The 12,718-nt window shown below is 41.4% G+C and overlaps 1 protein-coding gene across 2 annotated transcripts in view; it reads left to right on the forward strand.

Moving 5' to 3' along the window:
- The window catches only part of LOC136269401 (BLOC-3 complex member HPS1-like), a 150,460-nt gene that overhangs the window by 34,482 nt on the left and 103,260 nt on the right, over positions 1 to 12,718 (forward strand). For both annotated transcript variants that reach the window (XM_066064952.1, XM_066064951.1), the window contains exons 5-6: positions 1,130 to 1,238; positions 1,289 to 1,374. In XM_066064952.1, coding sequence (XP_065921024.1) covers positions 1,130 to 1,238; positions 1,289 to 1,374 — 195 coding nt within the window. The remainder of the gene's footprint in view (positions 1 to 1,129; positions 1,239 to 1,288; positions 1,375 to 12,718) is intronic.

The following is a 12,718-nucleotide window of genomic DNA, read 5'->3' on the forward strand; positions in this document are numbered from 1 at the left end:
CAAAAATATGTGATATCTGTGCCACCAAAAACAGCCAAACTGTATAAAAGGTTGTGGCCTCAAAAAGGCCAGGGTGATAAAAGTTATGAAATCAATGGTGGCTGCCAAGAAATGACTATGATGGTAGGTTTATGGTGAATATTGGAGGAGGCAACACAAATTCACTGAATTATCGTTATAAATTTTTTGCAGCTATATAGCTTTAGGTTGAATAGAATGTAGCGTCAAGTCTAGGGAATAAGCGTATAGTGCGTACAGCCAGTGGTTACAGACAATACAGAAATGTTTGGTGTATGACAACCTGAAGAGGATTCTGGAGTATGCACTGGTAAAATTGTATTAATTGAATTTACACTGGTCAAAATCAATAGTTTCTTCCTTTAGAAAACTCGTAAGCTACACTGTACTTAATGTAAAGCGTATCTATACAAAAACCAAGCTGTAAAAAAAGTGGTACAGCTTACAAAAAAGCTAGGGTGAAAAAAGTTGAGAAATCAAAGGTAGTGGCCAAGAAATGACTGTGATGGTAGGTTAATGGCAGATATTGGAGGAGGCAGCACAGATTCACTGAATTATAATTCACTGAAATATCGTTACAATTTTTGCCATTAATTTACCACCACAGTCATTTCATGGCCGCCACCTTTTGATTTTACAACTTCTTTCATCTAGCTTTTTTGTATGACGCACCTGGATGTTTTTGTATAAATACGCTTTGCATTAAGTAGCTGATGACTTTTCTGAAGGAACTATTGATTTTGACCAGTGTAAATTCAATTAATACAGTCAAACCTCTCATGACTTCAGAATCCTCTTCTAGTGATCACCAACATTTCTGTATTGTGTGTAACTGCTGGCTGTACTGTTTATTCCTGCTTTAAGTTTAATTCCCTAGACTTGGTGTTACATTCTGTACATTATGACATTGAATGATGGTTTTTGAATTTTAAAAAGAGGATGGCTGTGTTATTTAATTTATTACTTACCTAATTTACTGCGTACTTTAACATAATTCGAAATACTGTATGGTGTTGAATGACTTGTATAATACCATAATACCAACCTCACTAATCTAGCACAATTAATGTGTACCATTGAGTATCAGATTTAACCATGACTATTGTAATAGCATCAAGCCTAGTAACTTGGAGGATCGCAGGAAGGTCTGGATCAAATTGTCTAGTCTTCTTACCACATATTCTAAACTATATCTACGAGATCAAGTGTTCTTACTTGAGGTGAGCCACTGGTTTGAATAATTCTACATCTGAGATGACATCTCATGCAGGCATTAGAGCCAATTCATTTTGGGCTACAGTTAGTTCAGGAGCAGTGTCTAAAGTTGGTCAACAACTCTCTGGACTCTTTAACTAAGTGAGTAATTCTGTAGTCAATGTTGTATTTGTTGCCATATATAGCAGTGTGTGTGTGTAGCCAAACTGTGCACTTTTTCATAAACCACATAATTATGTGACCAGATCTACAAGAATCCCACGTGTTAGCACAAGCCTAATTTTACAGTAGAATGCAGACACAATGAATGAAATATGAAGATTTTCTCTTGTTTCATGATGACGGAAGGTAACATCATGTTCTCGAGGAGTTCTAAAATCTTTGTTTCATGTCAGGGGTGTTACTATTCAGTGGACTGGACTACTGGACTGACATATTTTTGGCTTTTGCACTTTCTATGGTTGGAATTATAGAGTCTTGCTAGTAAGCTAGCACTCAAACACTGAAGATGAGCAGTGGAATATACGAAAACTGTATTTCACCGTTCATTATGCCACTATACAGCACTTATTCCTTACCCTATAATGCTGCAGGCAGTGCAGGGAATGTGACAGCAATAGTTAACCAGTGATCAATTTGCCAGTAGACAATATCCTTCGAGATATCCTTAGAGCAAGCTTGAGGAGCAAGCTAGTCTTCTGTTTCAGTGCAGGGACTTATCAATTAAAAATTATAAGCGCCCGTGCTGAAAAATATCTAATTAGTAAGCCCCTGCACTGAACTAGAGGTCTGGCCACACGAGACTAACTTACTCCTCAAGCTTGCTCTAAGGATATCTCGAAGGATATTGTCTACTGGCAAGTTGATCGCTGGTTAACTATTGCTGTCTCATTCCCTGCATTGCCTGCAGCATTACAGGGTAAGCATAAGGAATAAGTAATAGTGGCATAATGAACGGTGAAATACAGTTTTCGCATATTCCATTGCTCGTCTTCAGCATTTGAGTGGGCTGCAGGTGCCCTAAGGGTGCTAGCTTACTAGCAAGACTCCATAAATGCAATCATAGAATGTGCAAAAATCAAAACTATGTCAGCCCAGTAGTCTAGTCCAGTCCAGTAGTCTAGTCCAGTCCAGTAGTCTAGTCCAGTCCAGTAGTCTAGTCCAGTCCAGTAGTCTAGTCCAGTCCAGTAGTCTAGTCCAGTCCAGTAGTTAGTCCACTGAATAGTCACGCCCTTCATGGTCAGTGCTCCCAGGGAGATGGAAAGTATTCCTCATATTGGATGAGCAATTCACATATTTTGTAGTGCTGTAACTTTGAAAGTTCATGACTTCTAGAGCTGAAACTTTGGTTGACCATTCCTTTAGATAAAGAAAGTAGGGGTGTACCGACATACTGATACATATCGTATCGATGGCCAATACGGAGATTTTTTCCAATATTGGTGGGTTCCTATATAGTTATCAAAACTGAGTCTGATTTGTAAACACGACACCCGAGGGCCTGCAGCCCTCAGGTGTCGTGTTTACAAATCAGATACAAACTGAATGGGTGTGTTCTAAGTGATTTGTAGTTAAGGGGCATGCGCAGATCAAAAGCGCCCATTTGTAATACGGAAGGAACAAGAAGGCAAGGCTAATATTGAGCGCTGTATAGAAGGAACAAGTTTACTCGCTAACCTGAACTCATCTGAATGAATGGGAAGCAGTACAACTGCTGGGAAGAGTCTATAGCTAGCTTTCTGTACACCACAGCTCGTCTGCCAATAAATTAAACTAACCAAGATTATTATAGTGCTGGACCACTCAACAATCAATATCAGACACTTTAGCTACACCCTTCTAAATGATGTGAAGCAGTCCAATGGCTGCAGTGATTGGCATTGATACTACCTCTTGCGCTCACGCATGGTGGCTGGAAAGCGCTACCAGTGAATAAACTGCCTAACAATGAACCAACTAACCATCAAGGTAGTAATTTATTGGTTCCAGAGTGATTCATCTCCTTGATGTATTAGCCAAATTCATTGCCTTGTATTGTGACTTCCTGTGTTGGTCTAGTGATTGTATTGTGACTTCCTGTGTTGGTCTAGTGATTGTATTGTGACTTCCTGTGTTGGTCTAGTGATTGTAATGTGACTTCCTATGTTGGTCTAGTGATTGTATTGTGATTTCCTGTGTTGGTCTAGTGATTGTATTGTGACTTCCTGTGTTGGTCTAGTGATTGTATTGTGACTTCCTGTGTTGGTCTAGTGATTGTATTGTGACTTCCTGTGTTGGTCTAGTGATTGTATTGTGACTTCCTGTGTTGGTCTAGTGATTGTATTGTGACTTCCTGTGTTGGTCTAGTGATTGTATTGTGACTTCCTGTGTTGGTCTAGTGATTGTATTGTGACTTCCTGTGTTGGTCTAGTGATTGTATTGTGATTTCCTGTGTTGGTCTAGTGATTGTATTGTGATTTCCTGTGTTGGTCTAGTGATTGTATTGTGACTTCCTGTGTTGGTCTAGTGTTGATGTCTTTGAACTAATTAGTGGCCAGATTATGCGACCAAAAGGAGGCACTTAGCCATGTTATAATTATTTGTAAACCAGTTTACTACTGATTTGTAACACTGGCAGTAGCCTTTGATGATTGAGCCACATTATACTTTCCTGTCATATACAAACAAAGTTGGGAAACAGTAGTTTTCTACTAGAAACAAAGTGCTATGCTATATTAAGCCATAGAAATACACACAGAGCTAATGTTAATTGATACCATATTCATCAACCATACAACAAACAATCACAGTGGTAAGTTATATAAAACTAAGCATGGGATGAATGAACTAGAAACACAACTTGAAACAACCAGCTATCTTTACAAACTATTGAACTACAGAGTAATTTATCTCAGTGGGAACATGCATTAATATTTGTGGGTACCTTACACACCACCACAACAGGCATCCAGTCATTGCCAGTGATTGTTAGCACTTTGAACTACTTTCTAAGTGTATCTTAACTAGGTAGGGCAGAAATGAAGTGTTAAAAGTTCCCTATTTAGTTTCCTCCAAGCTAAATGGCTATTATATCAGATGGGAGATACACTGCTATACTAACTGTGGAGATTATATAGTTGAGGAAATTATTGCACTTTGTTTGTCAGGAACATTTGGATGGTTGTAGTACAGTGTGTACATCGCTGTAGTTGTTGTTATGTGAAAAATGTTTTGAACTGCATATGTGGCTAGTACTCAATCGTTCAAAGAGTTTTCTATGTCACTGATTTAGTTAGTGGTTGTATGGTTAGTTAGATTTGAGTTTTTACCTTCATCAACCATACTAGCACTTGACCAAGCTAGCTGTCAAACCGAATGAACCAGCTACTTGATGCATATTACAGCTACCCCAACAATGTTCTACATTCACAACTAGCTAGCCATCAGTGAAACTAACTGGTGTTGCTGAGTTTACAGCAAGCACATTTGTTTGTCAGCACTGTCCTGCTTGTCAGCACTGTCACCATTAGACCATCAACACACTTCAGCTGTGCTATTGCATCTGTTTGTAACTTTTGTCGCTCCGTGGCCAGTTGTAATAAAGCTTGTCGCTTTGTGGCCAGTTGTAATAAAGCTTGTTGCTTTGTGGCCAGTTTTAATAAAGCATGTTTCTTCTTGCTTCGTGGCTAGTTGTTATAAAGCTTGTCACTTTGATTGGTGGCCAGTTGTAATAAAGCTTGTTGCTTCGTGGCCTGTTGTATTAAAGCTTGTCGCTTTGTGGCCAGTTGTAATAAAGCTTGTCGCTTCGTGGCCAGTTGTAATAAAGCTTGTTGCTTTGTGGCCAGTTTTAATAAAGCATGTTTCTTCTTGCTTCGTGGCTAGTTGTTATAAAGCTTGTCACTTTGATTGGTGGCCAGTTGTAATAAAGCTTGTTGCTTCGTGGCCTGTTGTATTAAAGCTTGTCGCTTTGTGGCCAGTTGTAATAAAGCTTGTCGCTTCGTGGCCAGTTGTAATAAAGCTTCGAGGCTAGTTGTTATAAAGCTTGTTGCTTTGATTCGTGGCCAGTTGTAATAAAGCTTGTTGCTTCGTGGCCAGTTGTAATAAAGCTTGTCACGTTGTAATCGAGGTTGTAATAAAGTCTGTCGCATTGTAATAAAGCTTGTCGCTTTGTGGCCAGTTGTTATAAAGCTTCTCGCTTTGTGGCCAGCTTGTCACTTCTTAGTAAACAATCATTGGAACTAAATAACAGCTGGTAAAACAGCACTAAACTGGCCACTGAACCAGCAGCACACGCAAACACGCTGAAAAGGACCTCACCTAGCATGACTCTGTGTTTCTTTTGTCAGTGCTGGTAACGAGCTGCTTTCTAAATAGGTTAGATACTAAAGATGCAACGATACAGTGTGTAGATGTATCGATATGTTGCCTCTGGTGTATCACGATACAGCGATATATTGCACAATACAAAGTGGAGTTTAAGCAATGGTCTATGTTGTTTAACTTGTTCCCAGGTGTACCTCTATATACCAGTGTGTATCAATGACCATACACAGTAAGATATTGAGACTGGGAGAATGAGCTGGAGCGCTGTAGCCTTAAGACCTGACCCTTAATTTGTCACGTGAGATCTCGTGACCCTCCAAGATTGGGTCATGGTAAATGTGTACCCCAACATCTATGATAAGGCTCTGGCTAGTGTATTTGGTGGTATGCCAACTTACCCACACCAGATGCCCCTCATAACAGTGCAACCCATGTCACACTAACCAGCCATAGTTTGATACTATGAGTTAGTGGAAAGAATGAGAAGGGAAGGGACCTTTGGGTGGGATAAAACTTTTCCAGCACTGCAAACAATTGGTGATACTGCTGCTCCTTAGCTGCCACTGCTGCCCTGCTATAGCATAGAATGATCTAGAACAGGCTAGCTGCTACATATGGTACCACCTCAAACCTGTTGTTGATACCTTCTAATGCATACCACAATGCATAGTGATCAAGCTAACCCTATTGTTAGTTGTTTACTGATACCTTGCCTGCATAGTGCTTAACCTTAGTCCCATAGACTAATGTTGCTATGGCCACCTTCGAGTTAACACTGTTTAACCTTCGATTAAACTTGTATTTTTTGATTTTTAAGAGAAACAAGTGAGCTAATTTTTCTTTGAGAAGCATTACATACTACTCAGTTTAACCACAATGTACAATAATTTGGTTGTCAGTCATGTTAACAAGCCGCGATATGTCGATATATCATGATACACGATATATCGATACGGTTTGACTTTGTATCGATACAATGATATTGTCTTAAAACAATATGATACGCGATATATCGATATATTGTTGTATTTCTATTAGATACCCACTGTCGTTTTTAGTAGGTTGAAACCCTTGTGCTTGATTTGGCACCTCGGTGGGCATTAATTAGTGACCGAGGTACAGCTGAGGTCACTAATTAATGCCATGCCTTGGTGACCAAACCGTGCCCTCGGGTTGTCAACCTACTTAAAAACCTCCAGTGGATATCTAACATACGCTTATAACCTGATTTCCAGTAGTACTTTTTCTTATGGTGTTCATGATCACCTATACAACCAGTTTATACTTTAAGCTAGAATGAACAAGCTATCAGTGCATCTCTTATGTTCATACACTAGGGATAGACCCACAATATTTTCTAAGCCATGACAGCATAAGAAAAGTTTGAATATAAAAGCAAGTATAAGGCCTTGACAGAAGTATTTATGACTCATTTCTAGGGCTAAAACGAATATTCTAAATGAAAGAGAATGAATGTTTTTAGTAAAGAATGAATAATCGAATATTCTATATTTGGTGTAATACTGAAATACAGTGTATATGTGTTATTTCTTATTATTTGTATTGAATTGTAAAACATCATTAAAATTTGACATGTTAAAACCTCAGTAGGTGGCTTTTGAAATGAAGTAGAAGTGTCTGATGATGTAGCTACTAGCTAGAGGTGTAGCTACTAGCTAGAGGTGTAGCTACTAGCTAGAGGTGTAGCTACTAGCTAGAGGTGTAGCTACTAGCTAGAGGTGTACTGATAAGGATTTTCAATATCCAATTAATCTGTACATAAAAGAGCTGATACTGATTATACAGTGATTAGATTATTGTATATTCTGTAAAGTGTAAACCAAGCAGGTGTAGCTACTGCATGATGTATATTCTAACAATTTGTAGCATTGAGAAAACAGAAGTGATGTGACTGTGCTATATTGTGCAACTACTTATGGTGGCGTGGTCTCTATTACACAACCCAGACAATTAGGCACCACAAATATTTTAATACATGCACCTTGTCCAGATTACTCAGTGTTTTGATTAGTTACCAAGATGGCTGCTATACACAGATGATCAGTTTAGTTTTCCTGTGGTACAGTTTTTGTACTACAGCTATACTGTTCTGGGTAAGAATATTTTAACTCTAATAGCAGTACTTACATGCGCAATCGTATGACTTCTCGTAGCTTAGCGTTTTATGGAATAGTATAGAGAGGCTTTCTATTTGTTTGTAGTGAGCGAAAAGACTTTTCATAGCTGGTACTCATATTTGCCATTCAAACTAATCGGTTCACAGAGCGTTTGTGCCCATTATTAATATGGAAGGCATATCAGCAACCAATCTGATCACCCTCGCGATCACCGATCCGATTATCGGTACATCTCTAGCCCATTGTCGCAGTTGTAGAGACTTCCTCAGCACTAGTGTCCGCCATCTTTACTGTAATTTTGATGTTTCGAATTACAATAATCGTTTTGAACAAATTTGAATCAAATACGAATTTGAATATTTGGTATATTCGTTTTAGCCCTACTCATTTCCTACAAAGGTCCTTGTAATAGAATTACCTGAATGGCTCAGATCACAGAGTGGTTGCCAGCTATTCTGGATTACATGAGGAATGCGAGGTGAACATATCAATGTGTTTGACCTAGTTTTCCATATTTGTGGAACAATAAAATAGAATAGTGATGTCACCTCTGGTACCCTATAAGTACCCTCATGTGATCACACCCATCGGCTGTTTTCTGGCTCCAACTGAATGCAACAATGCTGGTTGGAGTTGAAGGTGGATGATTGGAGAGACACTGCTCTCAAGTCCCAGCAGAACATATCAAGGGCTGGGCACAGGTGGGACATTGATATGTTCACCTCACATTCCTCATGTAATCCAGAATAGCTGTCGACCACTCTGTGATCTGAGCCATTCAGGTAATTACATTTCGGAATACTCAGATCACAAATCATTGTGATGTTTGTAGTGAAACTGTGGGAGCAGATGATAAAACTTAAACTCCAATGGCATTATCATTAGTAGGCTTATAGTAGAATCATTGAAAGACGGACTCAGAGCTCCAGTCAGCTTCTTCCATTATTTGATTTGTTGTCACACCTGCAGAAGCCGCTGCTGAGGCAGAGGCACTTTTGACAGAGTGAGCTTTAAAGTTATTAGTATCAGTGCCAGCCAAACTTAGCATGGCCAAGATCCATCTAGCAATGGAGGAGGATGATATAGGATCATGTGGTTTAATGTAAGATAAAAAGAGCTTGGTCTTCCTGTCTGATCCTGTGCCTCTGTAGGACTCTGTCCTAGAAACATACTCAGATAATGCCTCCTTGGGGCAGAGATTCTTATCTGCAGGGAAGGCTGGAAACACAAATGGAGCATTTGGCTTGGATGGTCTGGATTGTTTAGCTAGGGAGCTAGGCTTGAACTGCAAACCATCTGGTAACAGTTTTATATACCTCAGGTCAGGGTTGGAGAGGTCATGAGATCTGGATGGTCTTGATAGTGCTAGTAGCACCACCAGTTTCAGGGACAGCAACTTCAGAGATAGGGAGCGATTCTCTCCCATTGAAGTAATGTACCTTGTGACAATAGACACATCCCATGTAATGGAGTATTTTGGCCGGGGTGGTCTTTGGTTAAATGCTCCTTTCAATAGTCTAATAATGGTGGGGTGCTGACCCACAGGGTGACCATCAACACGTTCATGGGTTGTGAAGATAGAGGAGTTTAAAGATCGGTACTTGTAGCCGTCTTCATATAGCTCTGCTAAGAAAATTGGCTACATCACTTATAGGTCCACAAATGGGATCTCTATTCCGTTCACTACACTAGCTTACCCATTTACGGAAGCAAGAATCATATGACTTAGATGATTTTTCCCTCCACGAGGACAGGACCAGGCCTGTAGCTGCTCCTGAAAGCTGGCTACGCTAGCATCTTTCCCTGATATAACCCACACGGCTAGTTGGGGTAGGATGTCTGGGAGATGCTTCTGGCACACTGACAGTATCATCTCTGATGATTGAAGTATGAGGAGTGGTACTCTGACCAACCTCTGCAGGAGCAGAGGATACCAAGCAGCTATCAGGATGAGCTCTGGGTTGCTCTGACTGAAAGCTTGAGACAGGACTCTGCCTATCAAGTTCCAAGGAAGGTTCGCATAGATCTTCTGCGGAAGATCTGACCAGACCAGTGTGGATGCATCTGTTGCCATTTCCAGTGGGTCTGGTTTCCAGCTGACAAATGTTGGGAGCTGATTGGAGAGCCTGCTTGCAAACAGGTCCGTTGACAGGTGGCCCAACTGAGAATTGATTATCTGGAATGTATTGGGTGAGAGTTTCCACTCTGACCTGTCCAGCCAGGCTCTGGATTCCCTGTCTGCAATGGAGTTCATGACTTCTGATAGGTGCTGGGCTTCCAATGAAATGTTCTTCTCCATGCACCAGAGTCACAGGGTCTTGGCGGTGTGAAAGTGTTGGGGACACTGTCCCTCCTTTCCTGTTGATGTACGCCACTGCGGTTGTGTTGTCTATTCTCAGAAGAACGTCCCTTGGCAAAAGTTTGAACTGCCAGAGTAGCTGTCAGGCAATTGATGTGAAGAGTCTGTTCCTGAGGGGACCAAGGGCCTCTGGTAGATTTCCCCTTGCAGGTGGCTCCCCAGCCCTGCAGTGAAGCATCGGAATCTATTACTATTGTAAAGGCTGGGGAAATCAGGCTTCTCCCATTCCAGGAGGTGAGATGTTGTTTCCACCATTGCAAGTCCTCTATTGCCTGTGGAGACAGCTTGACTGTTGACTGGTAATCCTGAGAATTGGCTGTCAAGGTCTGCCTGAGGGACACCTGGAGTGAGCGACAGAACAGTGGTGCCATCTGGAGTGCTGGACTGGTTGCATTTAGTTTGCCCAGGAATTGAGCTAGTGATTGAGCAGGGATATCTGGGGTGGCCAGAAGATGTCGAGCTTCAGTTCTGATCCTAACCCTAACCCTAACCCTTCTTTATTTTCTCTCCTGGAAGTTTTAATTCCATGGATTGTGAATTCACAGTCATTCCCAGAAACTCTGTTTGTTGACAAGGGGTTAGTATGGATTTTTTGTTGTTGATTACAAACCCCAGATTCTCCAGGAGGAAGAGAGCTATATAGGTATGTTCTTGAATGAGGTGTTTCGAACGGGCCATGAGTAACATGTCGTCCATGTAGATCACTAGTTTGATGCCCATGGTGCTCAGTAGCTTTATGGCTGATTTGAGGACCTTTGTGAACACTCTCGGGGCAGTGCATAGCCCGAAGGCATAGAAACTGGAATGACTCTGCATTTACCCTGAAGAGGAGGAGATGATGAAAAGGCTGTGCTATTAGTACCATGAAGAAGGTGTCCTTCAGGTCTATCTTCGTCATCAAATCTCCCTTCTGTAGGAGAAATTTCACTGTGTGTAGGCTCTCCATCTTGTTTAGGTTGATAACTGGTCTCTGACCACTATCTTTCTTGTGTACCATGAACATGCTGGAATAAAAACCCTTTGTTTGGGCTGGAACCTTGTGTATTGCTTGCTTCTCCAGCAATGTGAATCTCCTCCTGCAGCAGGGTCTGGTTCTCTGATGAGAAGTGAGGGCTGTGTGGCATGGCCTCTTGCTTGGGGGCTGATAGGAGAGGGATATGGTAGCTCTCTGTCACTGTTTGTAGGACCCACTGGTCCTTCGTCAGCACCCTCCAATTCAGTTGAAACTGTGACATAATGCACACACTAATTAGATAGAAGCCTGCAACACACACTGTTTACTGTGTATGCATAATTGGATTGTAATTTACACATGTATTTTATGGCAATCTTGTAATAGGTAAACACAGTTGTTTTTGTAATATACTTTTTTTACTAACACTTTTGTAAACATGTGTATCTATATGTATTCATGTTGTAGTATAAATAGAGTTGTGTTGTACCCTGTATTCATTGCCATTGTTATATCACTAATAAAGACTGTTAACTATATATTCTGTGATGCTACAGAAACAGGCTGATTCTGCCTGCAAATGATTGGTGATACCTGGCTATTATAGCTGCCACTGGTGAGATACCCTGTTTGATGAGTCCCAGCCAAGGTGGAGTCTGCAGTTTGCAGCTCATGTGTAGTATTGGCATCCCCATGATGAATGGGTGGGGTCTGTTGTGGTTGGTGCAATCTCTGGCACCTGATTTGGTAGTGGGTCTAACCCTACTATGGCAATGGGATGAGTCTCTGCATTCCCTGTGTGTTTATTGGTGTCTCTGACACTGCAGTATCTGATGCAATCTCTGGCATCCCATTTTGGTTTAATACTGACAGAGTGGTCTTCAACACCCTCTGGTGTGGATTTCCTTAGGGATTTCTGTCCCTTTTTGCCTTTTGTGTGCTGTTTTCTGAGTATTGTTTACAACATTTAATGAGCAAAAGAATTGTACTTGGTACAGGATTCAGTTATTTGCAGGTTTCTTGAACTGCTTATTGCCTCGGTTGTTGCTGCCACCCCTGGACATTGGGGGGTGGCCCCTCTGAAAAAACTGGCTAGGTCTTCCACTGGCAAAGGATCTCTGGAGTGAGCGGACAGTGTCAATATGCTCCTTGGCCCATTTATCAAAGTCCTTCCCAAAGAGTAAAGGAGCAGCATCTGTGAAGGTCTCCTGTTCTTTCACTAGGGTAGAGAGCTCCCGGTTAAGATACCGGGTAGCCTTCTAGCATTGGTCTGATGAGATAGTGGTTGATGCATTTCCTACTGCAGTTTTAGGGCTTGCTGTGCTGTCTCTGCAGCATCTTTTGGGGTGAGCACACCTCCGCATGCTGCCTCCAGGAGGTTCACTAAAGGGCTAGCCTCATCCAGTACTCGACTTTGTAAGCGGACTAGGTTTTCATCCACATCTTTGGCTTGTTTTGGCAGCTTGGATTTGATTGCTGGATCCAGTCTGGGACATTTAGTGTAGGCACTGTCTGGGTGTGGATGCTTTCTCTTCGTGCTTTGGTGTTTCTCGTTGGTGAGCATCTTAGTGAAGGCCTCTTTGATGACTCTGGAAGTGCTGTCTGAAATCTTTGATGTCTCTCCTGAATCGAAATCCGATTCAACTGGTGACCAGTAGACAATCTTGTTGTAGTCAGGAGGGTTATGAACGGTGTTGGAACGATTGCACCAGAGTGGAGGATCTGTGCGACTCT

This window comes from Dysidea avara, chromosome 10 (assembly GCF_963678975.1).
Source record: "Dysidea avara chromosome 10, odDysAvar1.4, whole genome shotgun sequence".
NCBI classification, from domain to species: Eukaryota; Metazoa; Porifera; class Demospongiae; order Dictyoceratida; family Dysideidae; genus Dysidea; species Dysidea avara.